General features: G+C 37.2%; 1 protein-coding gene across 1 annotated transcript; it reads right to left on the bottom strand.

Annotated features, from left to right (window-relative positions):
- Nucleotides 1-722: 722 nt before the first annotated feature.
- LOC310639202 (regulator of G-protein signaling 1-like) lies at nucleotides 723-10,965 on the bottom strand. Its single transcript, XM_083360705.1, has 4 exons — nucleotides 10,831-10,965; nucleotides 4,896-4,957; nucleotides 3,937-4,100; nucleotides 723-3,123 (listed from the first exon to the last, which is right to left on the bottom strand). The coding sequence occupies exons 1-4, from the start codon at nucleotides 10,923-10,925 to the stop codon at nucleotides 2,938-2,940; spliced, it is 507 nt and encodes a 168-aa protein (XP_083216831.1). The 5' UTR covers nucleotides 10,926-10,965; the 3' UTR covers nucleotides 723-2,937.
- Between the last annotated feature and the right edge of the window lie 12,992 nt (nucleotides 10,966-23,957).

The raw sequence follows: 23,957 nt of genomic DNA on the forward strand, positions 1-23,957 counted from the left end.
GGTAAAATGAGGACGCAGATTGTTGGGGGGCAATAAGCTGACTTTGTAATAATGCCACTTGGGGGTGTGTGTGAAAGCCCTAACAAGCAGGCATATACATAGAATGAAGGCTACTGCTAAGCTTGTAAGCCGCCCTGAGTCTTCGGAGAAGGGCGGGATATAAATGGAATTAAAATAAAATAAATAAATAAATAAATAAATAAATAAAATTGACAAATACCATAGCAATCAAACCTTGCCTTTAATCCCCCTTCTAGATTACTGGTCTTGGGGGAGAGGGGAAGCACACTTGATTGAAAACTATTTTACATATTTGCATTCTCAAATTTCAGTTCTAAAATTGAGGCAAGACACTGATTGAAAGGAGTCCAGACAACCAAGCCAGTGTTTTTGGAAATGAATGGCAGCTATTAGCTATTATGTACGAGTTTAAACTGGTTTTTTTTTATGGTTCAGCCTTTCTTATAGTTAAGTTAATAAAGCTGAGTAAGCATGATATTACTTGACATGCTGGAAAAGAAAATACAGTAGCTCTGTAGATTCAAGAGTTTGATCATTGCAAATTATTTCCAATTGCTAAAAATACCTGATAATTCATTGCTATTAATCAAGTTTGATATTGGCTTGATATCATTTTCAAAGTTGTTAATAACAAAGAATAGTTACTGAAGCACAAATGATTACAATATATATTTTAATACAATATATTTTAATTTGGTGGTCATTAGTTATAGCTTACAATTTACAATGCACAAAATATTAATATCACTTACATATAGATGATACATACTTATTTAAGTATTAGCTTATATTTCCAGAGAATCAAGAACCAGTCTATCAATATTTATAGAAACAAATAATACACTCAGTTTCATAAACCAGAATTTCTGAATACATATATATATTTAATGGGATATACTGGGGCAAGTAAGAACTATTTTAAGAGCAAGGGTTAACACCTCTAAACCTAATGACTTGGATATGAGCTGTTTCAGCCTATAGACATAAAAGTGTTCTGCCTCTTTCTCCTCTTTGTAGCAACTTTCTTTTTGAATCCCTTATGAAATATAAGGAGGCTCTTCAGAACAATGTAGAAAGATGAATGTAGACAATTTGGGAAGACAGTCCCCAAATCATGTGAACTTTACTCCAAAACCTTCAACCACAAACACATTATTCACAGCAATATGACAATCTGTGAGCAAGTGTGTATGATTATGTATGTTTCTGTGCATCTAGAGTTTATTTACTTTCATCCCATAAACTTTCCTTAAATTGACTAGTTGTAGAATCCAAAACTGTTAAAAAATCAGTTCAGCTTATTTGTGAGGTGGCCAACCACCTGTCATCTCTCCTGCAAGCAGAGTGGTGTCTGGACAAGTCTATTTTGAATATACTTTCCTCCCTTCCCCATAGTTTTAATGAGTTTAAATAAATTTGAACCAAAGGAGTGACATTATTCTGATGGGATATACTTCCACTATTTGCCCCCTAATCAGTTGCAAAACAACAACAACAACAAAAAAGAGTACGACTGACTGGAAATATATCAGTCCAGTATTGTTTGAATTCAGGGTCCAGCTAGTAAAAGAACAAACCAATAAATCACAGTTCAGCTTTGCAGGGAGTTAGTTAGAAGAGTTCTTGGGAATGAGGCCATGTGTCTGATTTTACAGAGGCCAGATCTGACTTTGAAGGTATCGTCTATTGAAGGGCTAATTGGTCCAAATCTACTTGAAAGAGAAAGTACCCATAGAAGGAAGAGAAGGAGACTTGAAATAGCTTATCATCATCACCAACAATCCACACACCTGATTGTGCAAGGTCACAAAGTCACTAGCAGAGAAATATTTTATTGAATTATAGCATATAAAATCAGTACCCTTTCCTGTCCTCTTTTGGGATAATGAGCTTTTTTTTTCAGTTGAAGCAATGCAATAAGGGGCCACTTACTTTTTTAGCCATAGGCTTTTGTGCCTCTAGGGATGGCCAAATATTGTCAATATGAGTTAGATTTAACACAGCATCCCAACAAATTGCCCCAGCCAACTAGATAGATATTACAGCCTGCTATGCTTGGAAAAACTCCTGTGGTTTCGTAATTCCAAGGGTGTGTGTGTGGGGTGGTGGTGGAATGGAGAGAGACCTTTGATTGACTGCCAAATGTAATTAGTCAAGGTTGTTGTGAATACCAGGTTGTTTTTCAAATTCTTTCACAAAAGGTTTGGACTGATTATATGCCATAGTGACCATGACAAAATTGTCTTGAAGAATATACTACTTTCTAAAATTTCTCATGAATGAATAATACAATATCTGATAATGATTTGTGCTAAATTCAAAACTTATTTGTAAAGCCTAGTTCAACTTTGGCATTGTTCATATATACATGTTTATCTCTTGAGTCTATGCAAGTATGATTTGCAGCAATTTGCCTGAGCCATGGAGCATAAAAGGAAAGCACAACTTTGCACTCATTATACTCTTTATACCTCATAAGCAATACCTTTCAAGGTTATACATCTAGCTCTACAAAATAAAATGCTTAAGAAAGAAATAATGCACAGAATGTAAACTTCCTAAAATTTGTCTCAATAGCTGTGTGATTAAACTCAAAACTTTTTTGTTCACAACATTTGATAAGTTTGACATGAAAGAATATTAGAAGTGTGTGTGTGTGTGTGTGTGTGTGTGTGTGTGTGTGTGTGTGTAGAGTGAAACTTAGCTGTTAAGTATCAAGGCAGCATTCCCTCTCTTTCTTTTATTCTGTCTTCTTTCTCCTTATAAAGAGGTGTTCCAGACACTTCATCTTGCTAGATTGCAGACTATCTCTTGTTTTAAGAGTTCCATCATTTCCTTGCCATCTTAGTTCCAACAGTCCCACTTAGTATACTGAAGCACAGCAACTGTCAAAGCTTCAGAGTTGATCCTCAGCTTTCACTTGAGATGGTTGCTTTGAACCTTGTTTAGAAAGTTATGGTAATGTTGAGATTTAAGGAATCTTGGATAAGAGTCTCTCTCCATCAATACATACACAAGTCTCTGAGCCTCATCAAAACTTGAAGGTGTGGGATCTTGAATTTTCTTGGCTACAGATTTTCTTATGTGAAAGTCAATGTTGACCTAGGGAAATCAAAATGAAACTTCAGCATCTTTATAAAAACTATCCCATTGATATAGTAATGTTTAAATACAAACTCCATGTGATTTGAATTGTTGCTACATTGCATGTTTGAGTAGTTATTGAGAAATGAGATAAATAACAAAACAGACTTCATATTTCTCAGAACACTGATATTGTGAGATGGTGGCATATAAATTTTATAAATAAAATTAGAATGGGTATGCTTTGTAGCCCTGGAACTTTAGCATCTTAAAAAAATTGTTGGAGAGACTGGAGTAGCCTGTAAAGGTATACATTTAAGTCTATGAGATGGAGACATGAAAAATAAGGATGATTTATGGTTGTTTAGCCCATAATGTATGATATACTGCTGGGTATGTTTCTTCTTCAAAGTATAAAAAGCTGAGTACAGTTTAAAAACCTGTTTCATAATATCCTTAATAGTAATGCAAATAGCAGTATAGTCCCTCATAATTCAATATTTATATAACTGATTCAGTTCAGACAATTTGCAAGTAGCCTCTTTCAGTAAGAAAATATGTTTGTATGTAACTGAGGGTTTATTCCATAAATAGCAAATTAAATAATGATTGTGGGATTTCATCCTTAACATACGACAAACAGTTTGTTCATGACTGTGGGACCTCATCTTCATAAGGGGCATACCGTCTTTTATTTTAAGATAAAAGGAAGAAAAACACCAAAGTGATATAAAATCAATCTTAGAATAATTCTACCATATGAAAATTATTCTCTTAGAATCTGAATGTTCCAGTCCAATTATTCAAGTTAATGAGTGATTTAGAGCTTACTTGTTTTCTGGAATCTGACTTGACAAACTCTTGGTAAATCTTTTCTCCTTTGCCTTGTAAATGATCAGCCTGTGTTTTCTTATAGTCTTCACATGCCAGCCAAAACTCAATATTTTCCTCACTGAATTCTGATTTCAAAAATTCTCTGAATACCTCTTGACCACCTACAGTGAATACAAAACATCAACATGATTTCGGGCATTATCTTAAATCAGGAGGAGGACTGAATTTGAAGATATACAACACTACTGGAAACTTAGAATAGAAAGGGGAAAAGATCTCCAGAAAGTTTTGTGGACTTTGACAACTTCAATCTTCTGGAATTATTTTTGAACTTCTTTCTCATCCAACTTTATGCAAATGTGATATTTTGTGACTGGAACTATTAGTGAGTTATCCAAAAAAAGTCAAGTGATCAACTTGTGAGCTATTTCTCAGTTAATTCAATCATTGATTATAAGTAGGCTGAAGGAAGGAAAAAATGAACATCCTACCAATATTTTACAGAAATGGTACAGGAATTAGCTGTTTTCTAGATAGAAAAGTACTAGAAAGCTACAAGCCAATAATTTCTAGCTTGTGTGTTGAATTCCAAACAAACAATGAGTACTAGGACAAAATTTTTGTATCAAAATGCATTGAATACCAAATTCAATGAGTTTCAAAGCAGTTGACTGCCAAGGTACCACTGTATATACGTAACTATAGCCTCCATTACTGTCAGATAATATTGTTTGGTCATACAGTATGTGTCCATATGTACATATGAAAAGTCATTAAACCAGGGCTTAAAATATTTTGTCGAATAAATAGAATTAGTTTTTTAAATATCTGAAGGATGACACCAGTGTTCTGGAACATGCTTCTTAGTCAAGGCATATTTTAAGAAAGTGACACCTGCATTTTTCCAAGTTTCTTTCAAGGTGATATACTCCAAGTAGTTAGAAAGAAATGCTTACATTGGGTTGCCAGAAGCTTTTCTAGGGACTGGGACCACTGGATAACTTCTTCTGCAGAAAGCCTGAAAAGGCATAAAAAATACAAACTGTTTGAAAAAAATGGAAAGGTGAGACAATGGTGTATATGTTTGATGTCTGTGCAGTAAAGGGGGTGGGGGAGGGAAAGAAATATTTTTAAAGATTTATATTTACTAAATATTTTAATGCTTCTGATTTATTTAACCATCTTCTATCCCATCTTTTTCTTTGAAAGAGTATTCTCTCAGATAATGTATACTTAAAAACAAAAGAAACAGCAATTCCAGGCATATTTGTATAATGATATATTTATCCTCTGGGATAAATATAAAACAGTTGTTTATTGTTAAAAAACAGTAAAAAATAAAAGCAATCATTTATAAAACCATAAAAATTGACTGTTTTAGCTTTTACTGGTCCACTGCCAGTGTCACCAGAGTAAGTAACCATGGGTAGAGTGCAGAGTCAATTAGATTTATAAGTAAACCCACCCCCTAATGCTTACTCTGATGATGCTGGAAGTGGACCAGGGAAAGCTAAGACAGTCAATTTTCATGGTTTTATAAATGGTTGCTTTTATTTTTTTACTGCATCCAGTTTTGGTCACCATGATGTAAAAAAGTTGTTGAGAATCTAGAAAGAGTACAGAGAAGAGCAACAAAGATGATTGGGGGACTGGAGGCTAAAACATATAGGGAACGGTTGCTGGAATTGGGTATGTTTAGTTTAATGAAGAGAAGGACGAGGAGGGACATGATAGCAGTGTTCCAATATCTCAGGGGCTGCCACAAAGAAGAGGGAGTCAAGCTATTCTCCAAAGCACCTGAAAGCAGGACAAGAAGCAATGGATGGAAACTAGTCAAGTAGAGAAGCAACCTAGAACTAAGGAGAAACTTCCTGACAGTTAGAACAATTAACCAGTGGAACAACCTGCCTCCAGAAGCAGTGAATGCTCCAACACTGGAAGTTTTTAAGAAGAGACTGGCCAGCCACTTGTCTGAAATGGTATAGGGTTTCCTGCCTGAGCAGGGGGTTGGACTAGATGACCTCCAAGGTCCCTCCCAACTTCTTCTTCTTCTTCTTCTTCTTCTTCTTCTTCTTCTTCTTCTTCTTCTTCTTCTTCTTATTATTATTATTATTATTATTATTATTATTATTATTATTATTATTATTATTATTATTATTATTATATGTATGTATGTTGTTGTTAGTTGCGAAGTTGTGTCCGACCCATCGCGACCCTATGGACAACGTTCCTCCAGGCCTTCCTGTCCTCTACCATCTTCTGGAGTCCATTTAAGCTCACGCCTACTGCTTCAGTGACTCCATCCAGCCACCTCATTCTCTGTCGTCTCCTTCTTCTAGTGCCCTCAATCTTTCCCAGCATTAGGCTCTTCTCCAGTGAGTCCTTCCTTCTCATTAGGTGGCCAAAGTATTTGAGTTTTAGCTTCAGGATCTGGCCTTCTAAAGAGCAGTCAGGGTCGATCTCCTCTAGGACTGACCGGTTTGATCGCCTTGCAGTCCAAGGGACTCGCAGGAGTCTTCTCCAGCACCATAGTTCAAAGGCTTCAATTCTTTGGCGCTCAGCCTTTCTTATGGTCCAACTTTCACTGCCATACATTGCAACTGGGAAGACCATAGCTTTGACTATACGCACTTTTGTTGACAGGATGTATGTATATATATATATATGCCGGACATGGTGGCTCAGTGGATTAGGACGCTGAGTTTGTCGATCAGAAGGTCAGCAGTTTGGCGGGTCGAATCCCGAGTGCCGCGTAGCAGAGTGAGCGCCTGTTACTCGTCCCAGCTTCTGCCAACCTAGCAGTTTGAAAGCACGTAAAAATGCAAGTAGGAAAATAGGGACCACTCCGGTGGGAAGGTAACAGCGTTCCGTGCGCCTTTGGCGTCTAGTCATGCCGGCCACGTGACCACGGAGACGTCCTCGGACAAGCGCTGGCTCTTCGGCTTTGAAACGGAGATGAGCACTGGCCCCTAGAGTTGGAAACGACTAGCACGCATGTGCGGGGGAACCTTTACCTTATATATATATATATATATATATATATATATATATATATATATATATATATATATATATATATATATATATATATATATATGTTAGAAACTATCAGTGAGAAATGTGAACATAACAGGATATATTTATAAATCATGTTTACATCCTATTTCTTCCCCAGATAATATTAATATTCTGCATAATTCATTGAACCAGTATTGCCTGGGAAAGGCAGGGAGGGACATTGATAACATTTCCCTGACTGAGTCTTTTCCTTGGATGCAATTAAGCAAAAAGTGAAGGCCGCAATACCGGAGGCAGGAAAGAAAATCAACCTCAGACTCCCCTGTATTTATATACAGAGCCGTGGTAGAGCAGTAGTTGGAATGCAGTATTACAGGCTAACTCTGCCTGCAGTCTGGAATTCTATCCTGATGGGCTCAAGCTTGATTAAGCCTTCCATCCTTTCAAGGTCAATAAAATGAGAACCCAGATTGTTGGGGGTAATGTGCTGACTCTGCAAACTGCTTAAAGAGGGCTGAAAAGCACTGTGAAGTGGTATATAAGTCTAAGTGCTATTGCTATTGGCTAAGTGCTATTGCTTTACACTTCACAACTGGTTTTTGAAAGCAATTTAAAGATCCTTCTCTAGTTCAACTTGAAAATTCTTTGAACTGAATCTTATAATAAGCTAATTTATTGCCAGCCTCCATTATCTCCTGCAAATGCTTTGGCTGGATAGAGATTTGATGCCATAATTTGATAACTGTAACCCCGTTACAATTGTTGACAACCTACTGAAATCATTAACTGAGATAAACCCAAACAGAAGTTTATATTAATACTGGAGTATTTCATGTCAGCTGATTCAATGGGCGGCACAAGACCCATAAAATAGTTTTTTGCTTCCACACCCCTAAAACAAATTGGAGAATAGATTTAATCATTTACTATGAATAAATCTAGTAGTGCTTTACAGAAATATATCAACCAAGTCCAAGAAAGTTGTAATATAAGCAACTGAAGGAAACATTTAAATTATGGACCTTCATGAATTAACCATTCTGTGCAAAAGACAGTAACTAGTATCAATGTCAGAATATTTTTGTTCTGTGCTAGTTTCTTACAATAAGATGGCTAGGAGGGCTTTCAAACTCCAAATAAACATCTGGAGAACCAAATTCTATATTCAAATTAATTCAGCTTCATTTCTGTTCAGGCCAATTTGCTCAGAACTCAAGGAAAGTATTTCCACTGATTTTCCCCCTTAGCTTATTTCTACAGAAATAAGTTTGATATGACTTTGGAAGAACTAAATTAATTAGATTTCTTATATAGCAATTTACGTCTATAAAGACACAATACTAAACATTTTAATTTGTTGAGTAAATTTAAAATTGTGGATTTGAATTTAACAAACAATAGTCATTTAATTTATGAAAACTGCAAGCAAGTCATTTGCATATTTATTCATTAATAAATAATACTAATTTCAAAGAGAGATATTTCAAAGTTAATATAGAGAAGGTTTAAAAGTGTTTTTACAGTGAGTAGATGGTATTATACAGCTTTTATGAACTCCAAAGTTCCTTTATTTTGTGTATATTATGTTTTAAAGCCAGCTTTTGTATTCCATGCTTTTCTAGACTTTGGCATTTGATCCTTCATGAGATATATTTTAACATACTTCATGAAGTAGAAGTTCCAAAGGCTGAAAAGATCTCTTTTGATGTCCAAAGCTTGCAGCTATTAGCTGTGATCATAGAAGAAGACAACCATAGCTCAGAGCATTCTCTAAAGATGAAGCTCCATCAGCAGGTTGCATCTGTACTAACGCAACCAGATTTGATTTAACAGAGTGCGGTTGGTCACTAGTTGGCAGAAGAGATAATATTTTTTAATACATGTACTTCTTTGCTATCATCTGATTGCCTTAATCTGTACACAGTGAGGTTGTCTGGACTGACCTACAACCCAATTCTATCTTCCAGTCGATTCCTCATAGCTTTCTGATCTAGGTACATCTCTAGGTACATGGGCACACCTTAACCCTTCAGTACACCATGACATTTTTTTTAAAAGGCTGAAGGCCTTGTCAAGGATCCCTATGTCTGAGGATTCCAAGCCACCTCAGCCTTGATTAAACTTATTCTACTAGCCTTCTCTCCTTAGATATATAAAAGGGATGAAATAAGAAGGGAAACAGAGGAAGAAGAGGAATGAATTTTTATAACTCATGGTTGTAATTGCTAATCAGCTTATTTATTAAATCTATTACTACTTTATTATTTTAAATAATCTATTATTTATTAAATTGACATTTATTAAATTAGATTACATTGAAATTTAATATTAAATTAATTATTACATTATTTGCTACATTTAAAATGATGACGAAATCTGTAAAGGCTTTGGGTGGCATTAAAGATTGTAAGAATAAAAAGAACAATGTACATCGAAGAAAGAAAGAAAGAAAGAAAGAAAGAAAGAAAGAAAGAAAGAAAGAAAGAAAGAAAGAAAGAAAGAAAGAAAAGGAAGGAAGGAAGGAAGGAAGGAAAGAAGGAAGGAAGGAAGGAAGGAAGAGAAATAGATAGATAGATAGATAGATGATAAATCAATCAATCAATCAATCAATCAATCAATCTTGCTAACATAGAAACATCTATAGGAGGACTACACAAACCAAAATCTGGGAAATAACCAGGTTTGAATCTACAGGTGGGAACCATTTAGATCTCTTAGGTGATGGGGAATTCCAGAGGGCAGGTGCTATGACTTTCTTCCATCCTGACAAATGCAGAACACTTTCATTCTGCTCTATAACCATACAGGTCAGGCAGAAACAGGAGCTACAATGAATAGCTTACCAATCGTCTCCATTCACTGTGTTTTGATGGAAAGATGTTGAAATAATTTACTATAGGATTACTCTACCACTTGACCCAGAAGCAAAAATTTAAAAAGAGATCTAGCAGTCTGTGGGGTTTGAGAAATTGTTGAATGTCTAAGTCCTTCTTTGCCTCTGTTTCATCCACTTGAAGATGACACATATGCAAAGTTTTAAGTGTGTTTTTTAAGTTTATTATAACTCTTCTGGAATGTTTCATGTTCCTTGCTTAGGTACCCGTATATGAGAAAATACTAAGAAGATGGGTGGTGGGACAATTATTTCCACCTAAGAATCAAAGACTTTTCTTTCACACACACAAAAAGTACTGCATAGTACTGTTAACTGGCATTTTGCTGCTGCTGTTGCTGCTAAGACCACAAAAAAGCCTAGGGGAACCACTGCATCTTTAACCTAAAAAGGCTGCTCTGATGCATGCACATATACCCTTCACTCGTTCATAAGAACACTGAAAATTCTATTCCTTTTTTAAAAAAAAATGAATACTGTCTAAAAATGCAGGTGTGTTCTTTTTAAAAAAAGTGAAAATATTGATTTTTATTGATTTTTAAGCGAACTGCTTAAAACAAAGTTTTCTGTATGGGTTTGACCAGTATGACATTTATTCAAATGTAATTCCTTCATTCTGTTCTATCTATCATCTCTCCCATTAAGGCTTGAACAAAGATACATTTTGTTAATTATTAACTTTAGATTGATTTATCACAACTGGTAATTATCAGTTTTATTTGGGTTACTGAGCAGAAACCCAGACTCCTTGCTATTGATTCATCATCTGGAATTTGCAACCCAAAGCTGATGTTCTTTGGATTTTTGATTCATAATTTGGATTCCTGCCTTGGAATAAACTGGAGGCCTGCAAAACAGTTGGCAATCATGCTTTTACTAAATTGGGGGTCCAATACCCAATAATGTAAGCAGAGCAGAAGAAACTTTTTCTAAGTATGTTTTTTGACTGTAATAAATTTCAAAAGAGAAGATATACTTACAAAGCCTTTGTCTTCTTTCGGTGATCTTTGCTGTCTGCCAGCTCACATGTCTTTATTTCAGCTGAAGCGGTGTGCCACATAAACAGCCAAGGCATTTTTAGTTTTCTCTCTTTAGATTGCACTGCTTCTACAGTCCTAACATCTGAAGGTCTAACCGCTTGCAAAGCTGATGGCTTTATATACTGACTCAAATCACCTGCCTTGTAAGAAACAAGTGTCTTTCCCACAAGAAGAGACACTTCCTTTTTTTTTTAACTGACTGATGACATAAGTAGACTCTGGGACTTTTTTTATAAAAAAATAATAATGAAATAAAACGATTGGTTGAGGTTGAACCAGCTAGGACAGGTCTCAGAAGCTAAAACATTTTTTTTTAAAAAATCTTTCTTACAGGAATTCTTTACTTATTTACAGTCAAAGATCAAAACTGTCATACAGTCAAACATATATAAAATGCTATTGCTAAATATTAATTAACATATAAATAAAAAACTGGGTTAATAATTAAAAAAATTCCTTTCTCACTCTTAGGAGGGTATGTGTCTTCCTCAGTCCTGGGTTCTGCATCAGAGACCAGGGAGTTTGAGGGTTCTGTGAAGAACATTAGCTGTGCCTAGCCGAGCATCCTTCTGGACAGAGAGATTTTATGTTGCCCTTGGGATCTATAGAGTCACTCTCCCAGCTAAGGGTCACAGCTTTCAGTGGTCCCACCTCAATGTGGACCACTTTTGCCTTTACTTTCCACATCAACAGTACATCTAATAAGAGGATATGGGCGAGATAGGCAGCATACTGTTGCCAAGACAACTACATAACATGGCCGTGTCCTTTATCTTTCTTTTTTAAGAAACAGAGAGGGTTTTGTTTTTTTCTTCACCTTGTGGGTGTTTAGATTACTACTTTACTTGGCGAAGAGAAGAGAGGTAGGAAAAAGTCTTCAAGTGGGTGGAATAAATATTTAGAGAAGTCAGAACATTTGTTCTGTCCATTTGTGGGTATGGCATGTAGTAGGTTTCTTTGCAATGAATAAAACTCTTAATTGAGACAAATTGTGCCTGGGTATTAAGTTGCAATTTGGACAGCAACAAATGGTGGAAAAAGCATAAATATTAAGGAGCAAGGGGTGGGTGTTTTTACAGAACTCAGTTCATATTTGTGGCTTTCCTGCTCATCCACTGTTGTCCTGAAATAGTCTACATCAGTGATGGTGAACCTCTTAGACACCTAGTGCCCAAACTGCAACCAAAAGCCACTTATTTATCGCAAAGTGCCAGGGCCACATCAGCATTGTGGTGCCCTTGGGGGGGCAGGGAGGCACCTCTGAGTGCCACCTCTGGCACGCAAAAACTGGGGGCACATAAATGGCCCACCATGCTGCAAGGTGCAAAAACAACTGCCACCACGCCACGGGGTGTAGATACAAGGTGCTGCACCAAGTAAAAATGGGGCAGGGCTAGTGAATATTACACAGGCACTAGCCCTGCCCCATTCACAGCTCATGCATGCTCACGGCCCCATGCGTGGACGCATGCATGTAAAATGCTTTCCCCTTCCAATGGTTGGCGACCTCTGCTCTACCACCTCTACTCAGCTTGCTAGTTGGCTGCTTTGTCTCCTTTGTGCTGGGCTGGGCTCCTGCTCCGGGTGGCAGTGACAGCCTGATGGACCTGCTGCTGGTGGCGGTGGTGCGTGTGCCAACAGAAAGGTCTCTGAGTGCTACCTCTGGCATGCATGCCATAGGTTCACCACCACTGGTCTGCATCCTAATCTAGCTATCAAGATTTTGTTTTACCCAAAATTTACCCCAAAAGTTCAAACACTTATTTGAGGTCAGAGTCCTCAGTGGTCTCTGAGCTGGGTTGTTTTCTTGCAGACATTTTCTTATCCAAACTAGGTAACATCATCAGTCCCCTTTAACCCTGAGCTACAAATTTTCTCCTTTATGGAAACACTCATCCATATTTCAAAAACATTCCAGTTAGGCAAGAAAGAGATTAGAATTAATCAGTTATACTTTGTTCTTCTGGTCCATTTGTTACACCCTGTCCCATCTTTGCTGTGCTAAGAATCACAGCACAAACTACAAGTGGACCAGAATAATCAGTTCTTCATTGATACTAATTAAAAAAAAAAGACTTTTCCCATTTATCAATATGGCATGATAGCTAGGAAGAGGAGGAGGAATGCATGTGAGCAGCACACAATGATCTTACAGGTATTGCCTATTGCACACCAAGTCTTTCCCTCCTCGCATACTTTTCTTAAAAAGAAAAGATGAGTCAGTCTGTAGGATGCCAAACTCTACATGCCAAAAAAGCCATATGGGCGTGTTGGTGCCTTTACGAATGTCCCCAAGTACACAAATGTGAAGGGAAAGCTGAACAGTCACTCTTTGGGGTGATGTATAAATATATTTTAGGAGGCTTTACAAAGAGAGAAACAGAATATATTTATTTTATTTCTGAATAAATAGGCACCAGATTACACTGCTGTTGCTCTGGAATCATTTTGAACCTTTAAATGATTGTTTGCTTTCCAGAATCCTAGCACTCTGCATTTTTGCACTTTCAATGGGCTTCTATTTACCAAAATAAATGTATGCTGACTAATTCAATTCAACCTTCCTTTTGTGGTTACTTGCTGAAATTAAGCCCAGCATCTAACTAACCTTGTCAAATCTCTGAAATTAAAGCTAGGTTGAGCTTAGTTATTACTTGTATGAATACCAAATACAAAAGGCTAGGCTAAATCATTACCATTTTCACCACCACCATCTAGCCATTCTGGAAGAAAACAAGAAGAAAAAAAAGCCCAATGGGCCTGTTCATGAGTCAATCAAGTTTCCTTTTAAAAGGATGTTATTATTAATGGAAAGTATAAATGCAAATTTTAAAACACAAATATAATATGTCAGGGTCCTTCATAAAATTTTTTATGACTGGTAAAGTGAACCACTACAATCATGAAGTAAATCATGTAGTTGTTAAGCAAATCCATTTTTCTAAAATATATTTTTTTTTTGCTGGAAATGGGCAAATACCGTAAATTGTCAGAAACCAGCAAAACAAAATCCATCACAAATCAGTCACCTGACTGCAGGATGCTGCAATCGGTCATAAATGTGAGCTGGTGGCCAAGCACCTGATAGGCAATCAGGTGACCATGGAATGAGGAAGCAGTCATAACTTCATGAGTGGGCCATATGTAGCTTTTTATAACCCTCTCGTAACTTTGAACAATTGTTAAACAATGGTTGTAATTCTTTCCCTTCGAGTTCTATATAGTTATTATACAGATCTCCAACATGTGTTTTTAAAGAAGCTTAGGAAAACAAGGATCTGCTCATCTGGTAATGTGTCATGTCCATGTACCCAATCAATTGTTGATGTTGATGATGGCTGATAATGATGAGTGATGATGGCTTTAGAACCAAAATAAATATGAGCATCAGCTCTGTATCATGGGGATCTTGTATCTCCTTTGTACCAGGCAAGATGAATCTTAAGGATATTTGCATCAACCCTTCCTTCTATGAAATGTTGACAAGAGAAAAGTCTTTAATAAAAGGAATATAATTTTCAGAATTTTGTAGCAACAAGTAGGATTAGACATGGAAAACAAGGTGAGCAAGGTTTATAAACACCTATTACTTTGATGTACTCAGAAAAGTTTCAGATGACAGTATGAGGATTCTGATCCTAGCTACTATGTTTTTAAACATGAGGTGTCTGTGTGTATCTGTGTGAGAGAGAACAATTCAAAGTGGTAACAAGTCGCTCACTTTCTCCTGTGCTTTATTAATGTACTTATTTAATAAAGTTAGTGCCAATAAAACCATCATTTCAATTCATATAATTTGTTCCTTGTCAGAAGAAGGAGACAAACCAGTTCTGAAAATCTTACCAAGAAAACTACAGGGTCAACACTGAGTTAAAACAATAAAAGGAAAAAGAAAATAGAATAGGAAGCCAAAAGGTTCAATTGAACCAAAATCCATAAATGACATCATGAGAAAAAAACAACAGCTGAACTGTTCCCAAATGAATCTATCTATCTATCTATCTATCTATCTATCTATCTATCTATCTATCTATCTATCTATCTATCTATCTATCTATCTATCTATCTACTATACCCATCTTTTTAAACTGCATCTCCCTCAGAGAGGGACTTTGCTTGGAGAATGTCTAAAGAAGGATTTATTTGCTTTTACTTGCTTTTTTTCAAACAAGGAAGGAATTGTTTGCAAAAAAAATGGCACTTTCTCTTGTAGACACTCCTACCATCTCATCCATTTTTTGCATGATTCCAACCCGTGTTCAGACCTCATAAAACCTTTCAGCTTCTTTCTGAAGTAACAAGATTTTATGAATTATGTTAAACAGTTATAAATGAAATCAAGCTATTGTTGGAGACATCCTGTTGGGTGCACCTTATTAATGAAAACAACGAATCTGGCAGAACTTTGTGGTTTCCAGCCAACGCATTAACTGTCCTGGTACATTCATCTGTGCTGAGATAAACTTCAGCTGCAGGGATGCAGTAGCCCTACCAACAACAACAGTGACATAAATGTTGTCTGTCTGGTGGCTTTCCTGCAGCGCAATCTCCTCACGCTTGTAGGCAAACAACAAACCACAAAAAGCAGTCTTGTTTATTAAATGGTCTCCCACGTTTTCATAGAGAACAGGAAGGTATTCAGAGGATCTGAGTCAATTCATCTGAATCTGTGGAAGACTAAATTTATTTGGGTTTAATCTATCATGGACCATTAGCATATTTTTGCTCTGAAAAAAAGGAACAAAAGGATTAGTCTGGACAGTAATGTGAAATTGCTCAGAAACAGAATGACAATTTCATTGAAAGAGCTGCCTTCCACAAATATCTTGTTGGCCTGTAATATTTATTGACACAAAGGCTATTAATATGTATATAGATACTTTCTTCTAGATCAGGAGTGTCAAACTGCCGGCCCACCAGCTGGATGTGTCATGCCGAAACCACACCCACCCCATTGCCGGCAATGGAAAAAAAGTTGCGATACGTCGTGACACGTCACGTGACATTGTGAGTTTGACACCCCTGTTCTAGATGAATTGAGACATAAGTCTTCCTTCTTCTCCTTCTCCTTCTTCTACCAATCCTTCTCCTCCTTCTCCCTCTCCCTCTTCCTCTCCTTCTCTTCCTTTTCCTTTTTTTTCTCCTTCTCCTTGTCCCCTTCCCTCTCCTCCTCCTTTTCCCTCTCTTCTTTCTCCTTCTATCTCTCCACATTCCCCCTCTCTCCTTCTTGCTCTCTCTATTATACAGTTTTCCATTAACATTAGTGAAGCTTTTACCAAGCTTAACACATCTTCTATGTTTGCTTAAAAATCAGTTATGGCTGGTGTTCTCTGGTCCATACCACTGCTACATTGCTCTCATATCCCCAGTCATTTCCTCCTTACAGTTGGTTTTTGAATAAGGAAATGATGCTGACTAGTCTGCAAGCTGTATGTCTTCTTTCCTCACCAAGTAAACTGACAATCCCTTCATTAGTGGATTTGGATTGATTTAGATATTACAGGCTTGCTATTAGACTTGGGATGAATCTGGGAGCCAAGAGGCCACAGTTGGCAGCAGCTGTCCAAGGAAGAAAGAGAAAATCATATGTTACCTTTTAATGAATGGTTTTATTAGCTTTTATTCTTCCAAGCTGTCTCACAGATAGGGACAGACAAGTTGGTGAAAGTTATTTCCTCCCATTTTCTCAATTTCACAAATTGTTGATTGGTGCCATTCACCAAACTTATAAGCTTGCATATTTTCCTGTGTGTGCTTTAAAACATATATTTAGGGTACTTTTTTCCTGAAATTTGCTTAATTTGCAGTCATTTTGCAATTTTTTTCCAATGCAATGTACTTATGTTTATTATATTCATGAATATATGTAATTTGAACAGGTTGTTCTGTACATACACTATCCATGGCAAATTTCACTCCAAAATTCAGACAACTGAAACATTTGAAAATACTTAACTTTTAGTTCTATTGGATTTTAAAATATAAAATACTCATGGTCCTCTGAACAGAAAGGTGAGAAAAATAAGAGCTATCACCCCTTCATAGACAAACACAACATAGACTTATGCATGGTTATATTCAGAAATAGGAAAATTAGACTGAGTTGTGCAAAGCAAGCAGAAGAACAGAAAGGGAATTTTATAGCAATTCACTGTACAGTTTTACCTGCATGTGATTAATACCGTGAGGTTATCTGTTTTTTATTTTGAATAGCATGGAGGCTCTTCTTGGAGATAGAAATAAAATGAATTTCTGGGAAGGTTTAGAAAGAGATGGAAGGTTCTACCCTATGCATCACAGATGTATCCATGTGCTTTTAATTCAGTTTTGACTCCTGACAATTAAATGAATAAATGCATGCAGTTTTCTTGGCAATGTGTTTTTGGAAGCAATTGCCACTGTCTTCTTCCAGGGGCTAAGAGAGAGCAACTGATGGACTCAGAGACTAATGGACTGGCTGCATTCTAGAGGGAGCTTGGTATTGTCCTGGAAACTCTGTCCAGTCTGAAATTTTGTTGCTTGGTCTCAAAAGTGTACACATACACAACACACATTTAAACATGCTATATACAACATATGTATAAACCTACACCCTTACATATAAATAACATATAAATATTAAACATTGTCCATCTTGAATACATAGCACAAAGAGGAAGCTTTAGAGTTCACAAGGTTCATACTATATGGAAAAAAACTGAGACTGAATCTGGATGTTGCTTCAGATGCCACGGAGCCTCCTCCCAGAAAGTAACAGGGAAAACAGGTTTTGAAGAGGATGTGTAGTGTCCCAGACAATCTTGTGGACCCTGCTCAAGCAGTGCTTATATGCCATGTCCTGGATGGAAGGGAGGGACATGCTTCAGAACCCTTGGCCAAAGAATGTCAGCTAGCAAGGCCTAGAAGACATGCCTTTTCTAGTATTGTGTCCAGTTTGTGGAACATTCTTCATATGGCACCATTCTGCTAGCCTTTCCTAAGACCCTAAAGTCCTGGCTATAGATCTGGCCCCAAGGTATACAAAAACCCACTTCGTGGTTGTTACTGGTGATTTGGTTGATGTTGCTCAGTCACTGTGTATTTTAACTTTTGTAATGTTTACCATTGTTTTTATTTTATTTTAACTTTGTTTGCCACCCAGGCTCACTTGTTGTGATGGGCAGCCATAAGAATATTATAAATTAATAAACTGGACCAAAGTCATCTAGCTGGCTTTGGTGCTAAGGCAGGAGTAGAATTCAGGTCTCCCGGCTTCAAATCAAGAAGACAGCTGGGTGATTTTCTTAGCCCTAATCAACATCAGATTCTGCAATAAGCCAGTTGATAATTTACTATATGCACTGATAGTATTATTATAAGAATTGCACCAGTGTAATGAAAAATTGATGGATTCTGCAATCAAAGGGGACAAAGTAGCAAAATAGGTGAATTTTGTGAAATTTCAGCTTCAAAAGGTATCAAATTAGAAAAGTACTTTACAGATTTTTTTTCCTTACCAATTTTCCAACTGAGTCAATTCACCTTTAGAAAAAAGGGGGCAACCTGCTTCCACCTTAAATGGCAGACTGTGATAAAATTATACTTATGAGTGTGAAGTGATAATGTCAAGGAGGTGTGATGTTTCCAGACTTCAGTCTTCCTCTCCTTTCTATCAGGAGGCCTTTTTCCCCCTTCTGTTTTAAGCAGAACAAGGGGGTGTCCCCGCCTTTTTTTCCCTAGTATTTTTTGCTTCTCTCTCTCAAGGTAGGTATCCATGTGCATTTGAATGCAAATGGATTGCTTGATTTTGGTTCTTCCTTTTCTCTTTGAGCCTATGGCAGTATGTATAATACCTTATCTTCAAATATTTCTCTACCACAGCAGTGTTGAGGTAAGTTAGACCATGTTGTCAGTAAATTTTCATAACTGAGGGACGATTTGAATCTGTTTCCCCCAGCCCAGTTCCAACACATTCCTCAATGTTCTACCACATTTGCTGTTGAAATGATGAGTCAACAAAATCCTGATAGGATAGAATGAGTTGAATTATTTGTTCTTGTAGATTATGTGTATATGTGCCTGCACCTATGTGTTGTTAGTAAAGTATAAAACTAGATGTACAAGGTGTGGACTGCAACAGAGTCATTGTCCCACTGATATTCAGGTTTTGTATGTTTGTAGAAAGTTGCTTTCTTTTTCTTTTTAACAGTAGGAAGCATTAAAACATGGTCTCCCTAACTTATCACACAAAGGGATACCAATACTTCAACCTCATGCTTCCCCATATTAAAAAATGCATTCCTTTAACAGGACAGCTCTTTTCGAAATAGGTACATCCTATTTCAATAAGTTTCGGTTTTATCTAAAAAATGAAACGAGTTTCGGTTTCCTTTAAATGTTTGGTTCACCTAAGTCACAACCTGCATTTTATCTCTGCAGATCAGATTCAGCCACATACAGTTCTAAGAAGTCACTTGCTTTAACAGTCTGAGTTTTGCTCCTGAAATCAGCACATTGTGTTTCAAGAATAAGGGCTGTACAGTCTGATGTTTTGGTTATCATATGCAATCATTATTAATCTTCACTAGAAATTTTTACAGACAGGTCCTAACTGGAAAATAAGTGGGGTTTTTTTTCTTAATTGATCTTGTGCCCTCAAAGTACATGGCCATTTCCTTGAAACCAAGATCTAGTTGACAAATGTTTGGGAGGAAAAAATTGCTTGCTGTGCAGTCCATCCATTACTGGAATGGGGAACACATTTTAAAATATTTTTATTAGAATTTTGCAATATAATAAAGGTGTAAAAATGAAAAGGAAAAGAAAAAAAAGAAAACATAAATGAAGAAAAAGGAAAACAGTGGGGAAAAAACAGATTTTTGAATTCTGTTCTTTCTATTGAGCAATTGCCACCTTACTCTTTCCCCTCTGTCTTTAATGCCTTCTAATGCCAAATCCATAAAACATCATTTCAGTGTCTCCTTCTTTCAGGAAAAAGGACATACTAGTCTTCCAGACTTAGGGGGGAAAAACCCTTATCATTTATTCCTTCATCAGCTTTGGCATTTCTGTAAGCTCCGTGAATTTAATAATCCATCTCTCTACTGTGGGTATTTTAATATTCTTCCATGTTTCTAATATTGCAGCAGATACTATATACAGTATATGTATTGAATATGGTATATGGTGTGTGTGTATCTATCTCTATCTCTATCTCTATCTCTATCTCTATCTCTATCTCTATCTCTATATCTATATCTATATCTATATCTATATCTATATCTATATCTATATCTATATCTATATCTATATCTATATCTATATCTATATCTATATCTATATCTATATCTATATCTATCTATATCTATATCTATATCTATATCTATATCTATATCTATATCATCTATATCTATATCTATATCTATATCTATATCTGTTAAGTGTTTGTTACCGTATTTTCCAGCGTATAAGACGACCCGGCGTATAAGACAACCCCCTACTTTTAAGAGGTTTTTCAAGGTTTTTTGTCTTATACGCTGGAAAATACTTACATGCCCTGCCCTCCCTGTCCGTCGCAGAGGAGGCGAAGGCCGACTGGCCCCTGCTGGCTCCCGCCAGATGCCACCCACTGATTTCCCGGCGTATAAGACGACTGGGCGTCTTATACGTGCATTCCGGCATCCCGGGACATTCCAAATGTTCCATCTCTTTCTATGGGGGGTGAGCTCTTACCCCCCGTGGATAGGGCTCGCAACTTGGGAGTCCTTCTAGATTCGCGGCTTACTTTGGAAGAGCATATAGTGGCCGTGACTAGGGGGGCTTTCGCCCAGGTTCGCCTGGTGCGCCAGTTGCGGCCCTATCTAAACCGGGATGCCCTGTGTACAGTCACTCATGCGCTCGTGACCTCTCGCCTTGACTACTGTAATGCTCTCTACATGGGGCTTCCCTTGAAGACCACTCGGAGGCTCCAACTGGTACAGAATGCGGCCGCGAGAGTTGTCTTGGGAGTTTCCCGGTACTCCCATGTTACACCTTTGCTCCGCGAGCTGCATTGGTTACCAGTTGTCTTTCGGGTGAGGTTCAAGGTGTTGGTTACGATCTTTAAGGCCCTACATGGCATGGGTCCGGGTTACCTCAGGGACCACCTGCTGCCGGCATCGACTCCCCTCCGCCCTGTGCGTTCCCACAGAGAGGGCCTCCTCAGGGTGCCGCCAGTCAGGGAATGTCGACTGGTGGCCCCCAGGGGGAGGGCCTTCTCTGTGGGGGCCCCGGCTTTATGGAATCAATTGCCGGTGGAGCTCCGGATGGCACCAGACCTTCGAACTTTCCGTCGGGGCCTGAAGACCCATCTGTTCGAATTAGCTGGTCTGGCCTGATGGGGATTATGGGCTTTTAATTGTTTTTAATCTGTACTACTGTTTTATTGGGCAAGGGTTTAATTCTTTTTTAATTTTTGCATAGTGTTTTTTGTTTTTTATATATGCCCTGTGAACCGCCCTGAGTCCTACCAAGGAGAAGGGCGGTATATAAATCAAATAAACTATAACTAACTAACTATAAGACGACCCCCCCAACTTTTGAGGTGATTTTCATGGGTTAAAAAGTCATCTTATATGCCGGAAAATACGGTAAGTATTTTAGAATACCTTGCTAGGCCCCAAACACGGGACAAATCTGATGACAACAAATGAGTTTGAAATGGCCATATTAGTCTCCCTTTAATTCTTTGTTAGCAATCCAAAAAAATCACACACACACACACACACACACACACACACACACACACACACACACACACACATATATATATATATATATATATATATATATATATATATATATATATATATATATATATATATATATATATATATAGTTTTCCCATATCTCTTTTCTCTTTCAGCATCCATAAAACCAGAACATCTTGACAGTTTCATTTTCCTCTTCAAAACAACAAAGTGATTAGAGCAGCATCAAGTAGTTGTTTGAAGTTAAAGCAAAATGGGTATCAATGAGAGATTCTTTTTGTTCTGGAACTGGTCTGTTGTACAGCACTTACAACTCTGTTGCTTTTTACAGTAAGTTTCTGTTACAGACTTTTGTGAATCACTGGCTTATCCAGATATAGGAACAATGATGAGTGACAAAGGTAGTAACCAGAGATTTGAATTCAGGGTATCCAGGGAGCCAGGGAAACTCCAGTGTAATGGAGTTATATGCTACAATAGGCAACATCAGTAACACCATCACAGTCCTAAGTTAAACCTAGAAACACTTTCTGTTTAAGAAACAAACAAATAAATCTAAAATCTAAAAAAAAGCCTAAATCTGAGATTTGAGACAAACAAGGTTTTCTTTCATAGGAAAAAAATGAGCAAATTAAAGCATTGGTTTTAGCTTAGTAGTAATAAGTCTTCTACATGTACCGTCACTCTGGGGTTTACAGTTGGAAAGGCCATGTTCATCTCAGTTCTGTAAAAGCCCCATGCTTTTTACCAAAGTGCCAGGCATGTGAATTAAAAAAATACATAAAAAATAAAAATCCGGATATGCCACCTGCTGTGTGAGTATGCAATATAATTTCCTGTAGTTTGATGTATTGCTGTACAGGAAGCTCATGCAGCTGCAAAGTCTGTGAAGGATAGAAGGTGGTTTTTCATGCCAGGTTTTATGCAGAAAGCAACAGGATATCAATTCCTACAATTCTGCAGGTATTGCTGAGAAATCCACTCTCTGTAGATGTTGGGCAAACTGCTGCTAGGATGCCAGGAAAAAAACAAAACAAAACAAATTGTTCAAGAATTTAAATTTATAAAAAAACCTTCTACCACTAAAGACTCTGTCTGTCGAGTGAGGTACAACTTTGCCCTTGTTCCAAGTTATTCACTGTACCTCTGACAGTGGATAATCCTGTCTCATTTCTTAAAGGAAATATCACTAACTCAATCATTACTTGTTATTGTTCGAAAAACTTCTGTACAGATACTTTGGGGGAACAGTTGGCATCTACTGTTCAGGTGGAAGATAAAAGTCCAGAATGGGACAGCTTGGCAGGGCCAGCTCACTACTACCAGTTCACCACTGCCAAGTTGCCTTAGCCTACCTCATGTTCCACTAACTCTTTTAGAAGGCATGTCTGCATGTCGTTGTTTCTCAATGTCAGAGGAGGAAGTCCTAGGATGGTTTTAGTTGTTTCAATCTGAAAGTGATATTTTCCCTCTAAAATCCACTTTCAAATGCTGTGTGAAACCAATGTAGGAGGTATTGATGAACATGGAGGTGATGGTCAGAAATGTTGAGTTCCACATAGAGAAACCTGTGTTCATGTTGAATATTTCAAACTGAGAAGAGCATAATCAATCTTCTCAGATTAAAAAAGAAAAAAAAGTCTTAGAGAAAACCAAGGTGCTTTTGAACTCCTTATAAAGCTGTGTCCTCTGAAGATGGAGCAGCACAATAAAATTGTGCAATTTACTCGGTTCACGGGGAAAAAAGTGATGTCTACAGAATTGTGGGAAACCAAATTGGTTACTTGTGTGATCCATACCTGCTTTTTTAATGAGTTTTTTTTCTTTTGTATGTTCTCCAGTTGACTAGCAATGTAAAAGAAAGCAAAACACTAACAAGTAGATTAAGGCAAAAGGGGAACTGAAATTTATTTTAAACAGTACATGACATGTGAGTTAAATTAACCAATTTAATGCAGGATCTATTAGTGCTGCTATTGTAAAAATGCCTGATTTTTAATCATTCTCTTTATCCTGCTTACTTCATGCTTGATAAATTCTCACCAGTGGAACTCTGTCACTGAATTTAATCTTAACTAAGAAGCTTTTGTTGCTATGAAAACCCCAAATATTACGGAGCTGCAGTATAGAAAAGCAGAAAAACCCATGGTATCCTGTCATAAACTTGACCATCTGGAATAACTATTGGGATTGTTTCAGCTGACTTATTGACCCAAATAAATTGATTTTTTTTGCCTCTCCAGGCATCATGCAATTTATGAAGAAGGATGTTTGATTTTTTCCCCTATTTTCAGGCATTTTTCTTTCTTCTTTTGAAATGGATTGTTACTTTTGTACCAA

Source organism: Vipera ursinii (genome assembly GCF_947247035.1).
Source record: "Vipera ursinii genome assembly, chromosome: 3".
NCBI lineage: Eukaryota > Metazoa > Chordata > Lepidosauria > Squamata > Viperidae > Vipera > Vipera ursinii.

Bases quoted from the DNA above. Each gene is read 5' to 3' on its own strand.
- LOC310639202 (XM_083360705.1), bottom strand. From the start codon at position 10,925: ATGCCTTGGCTGTTTATGTGGCACACCGCTTCAGCTGAAATAAAGACA. The intron at 4,958-10,830 runs GTAAGTATATCT...ATGCCTTTTCAG, and splicing joins CGAAAGAAGACAAAGGCTTT to GCTTTCTGCAGAAGAAGTTA. The intron at 3,124-3,936 runs GTAAGCTCTAAA...TGATTTCCCTAG, and splicing joins AGTCAGATTCCAGAAAACAA to GTCAACATTGACTTTCACAT.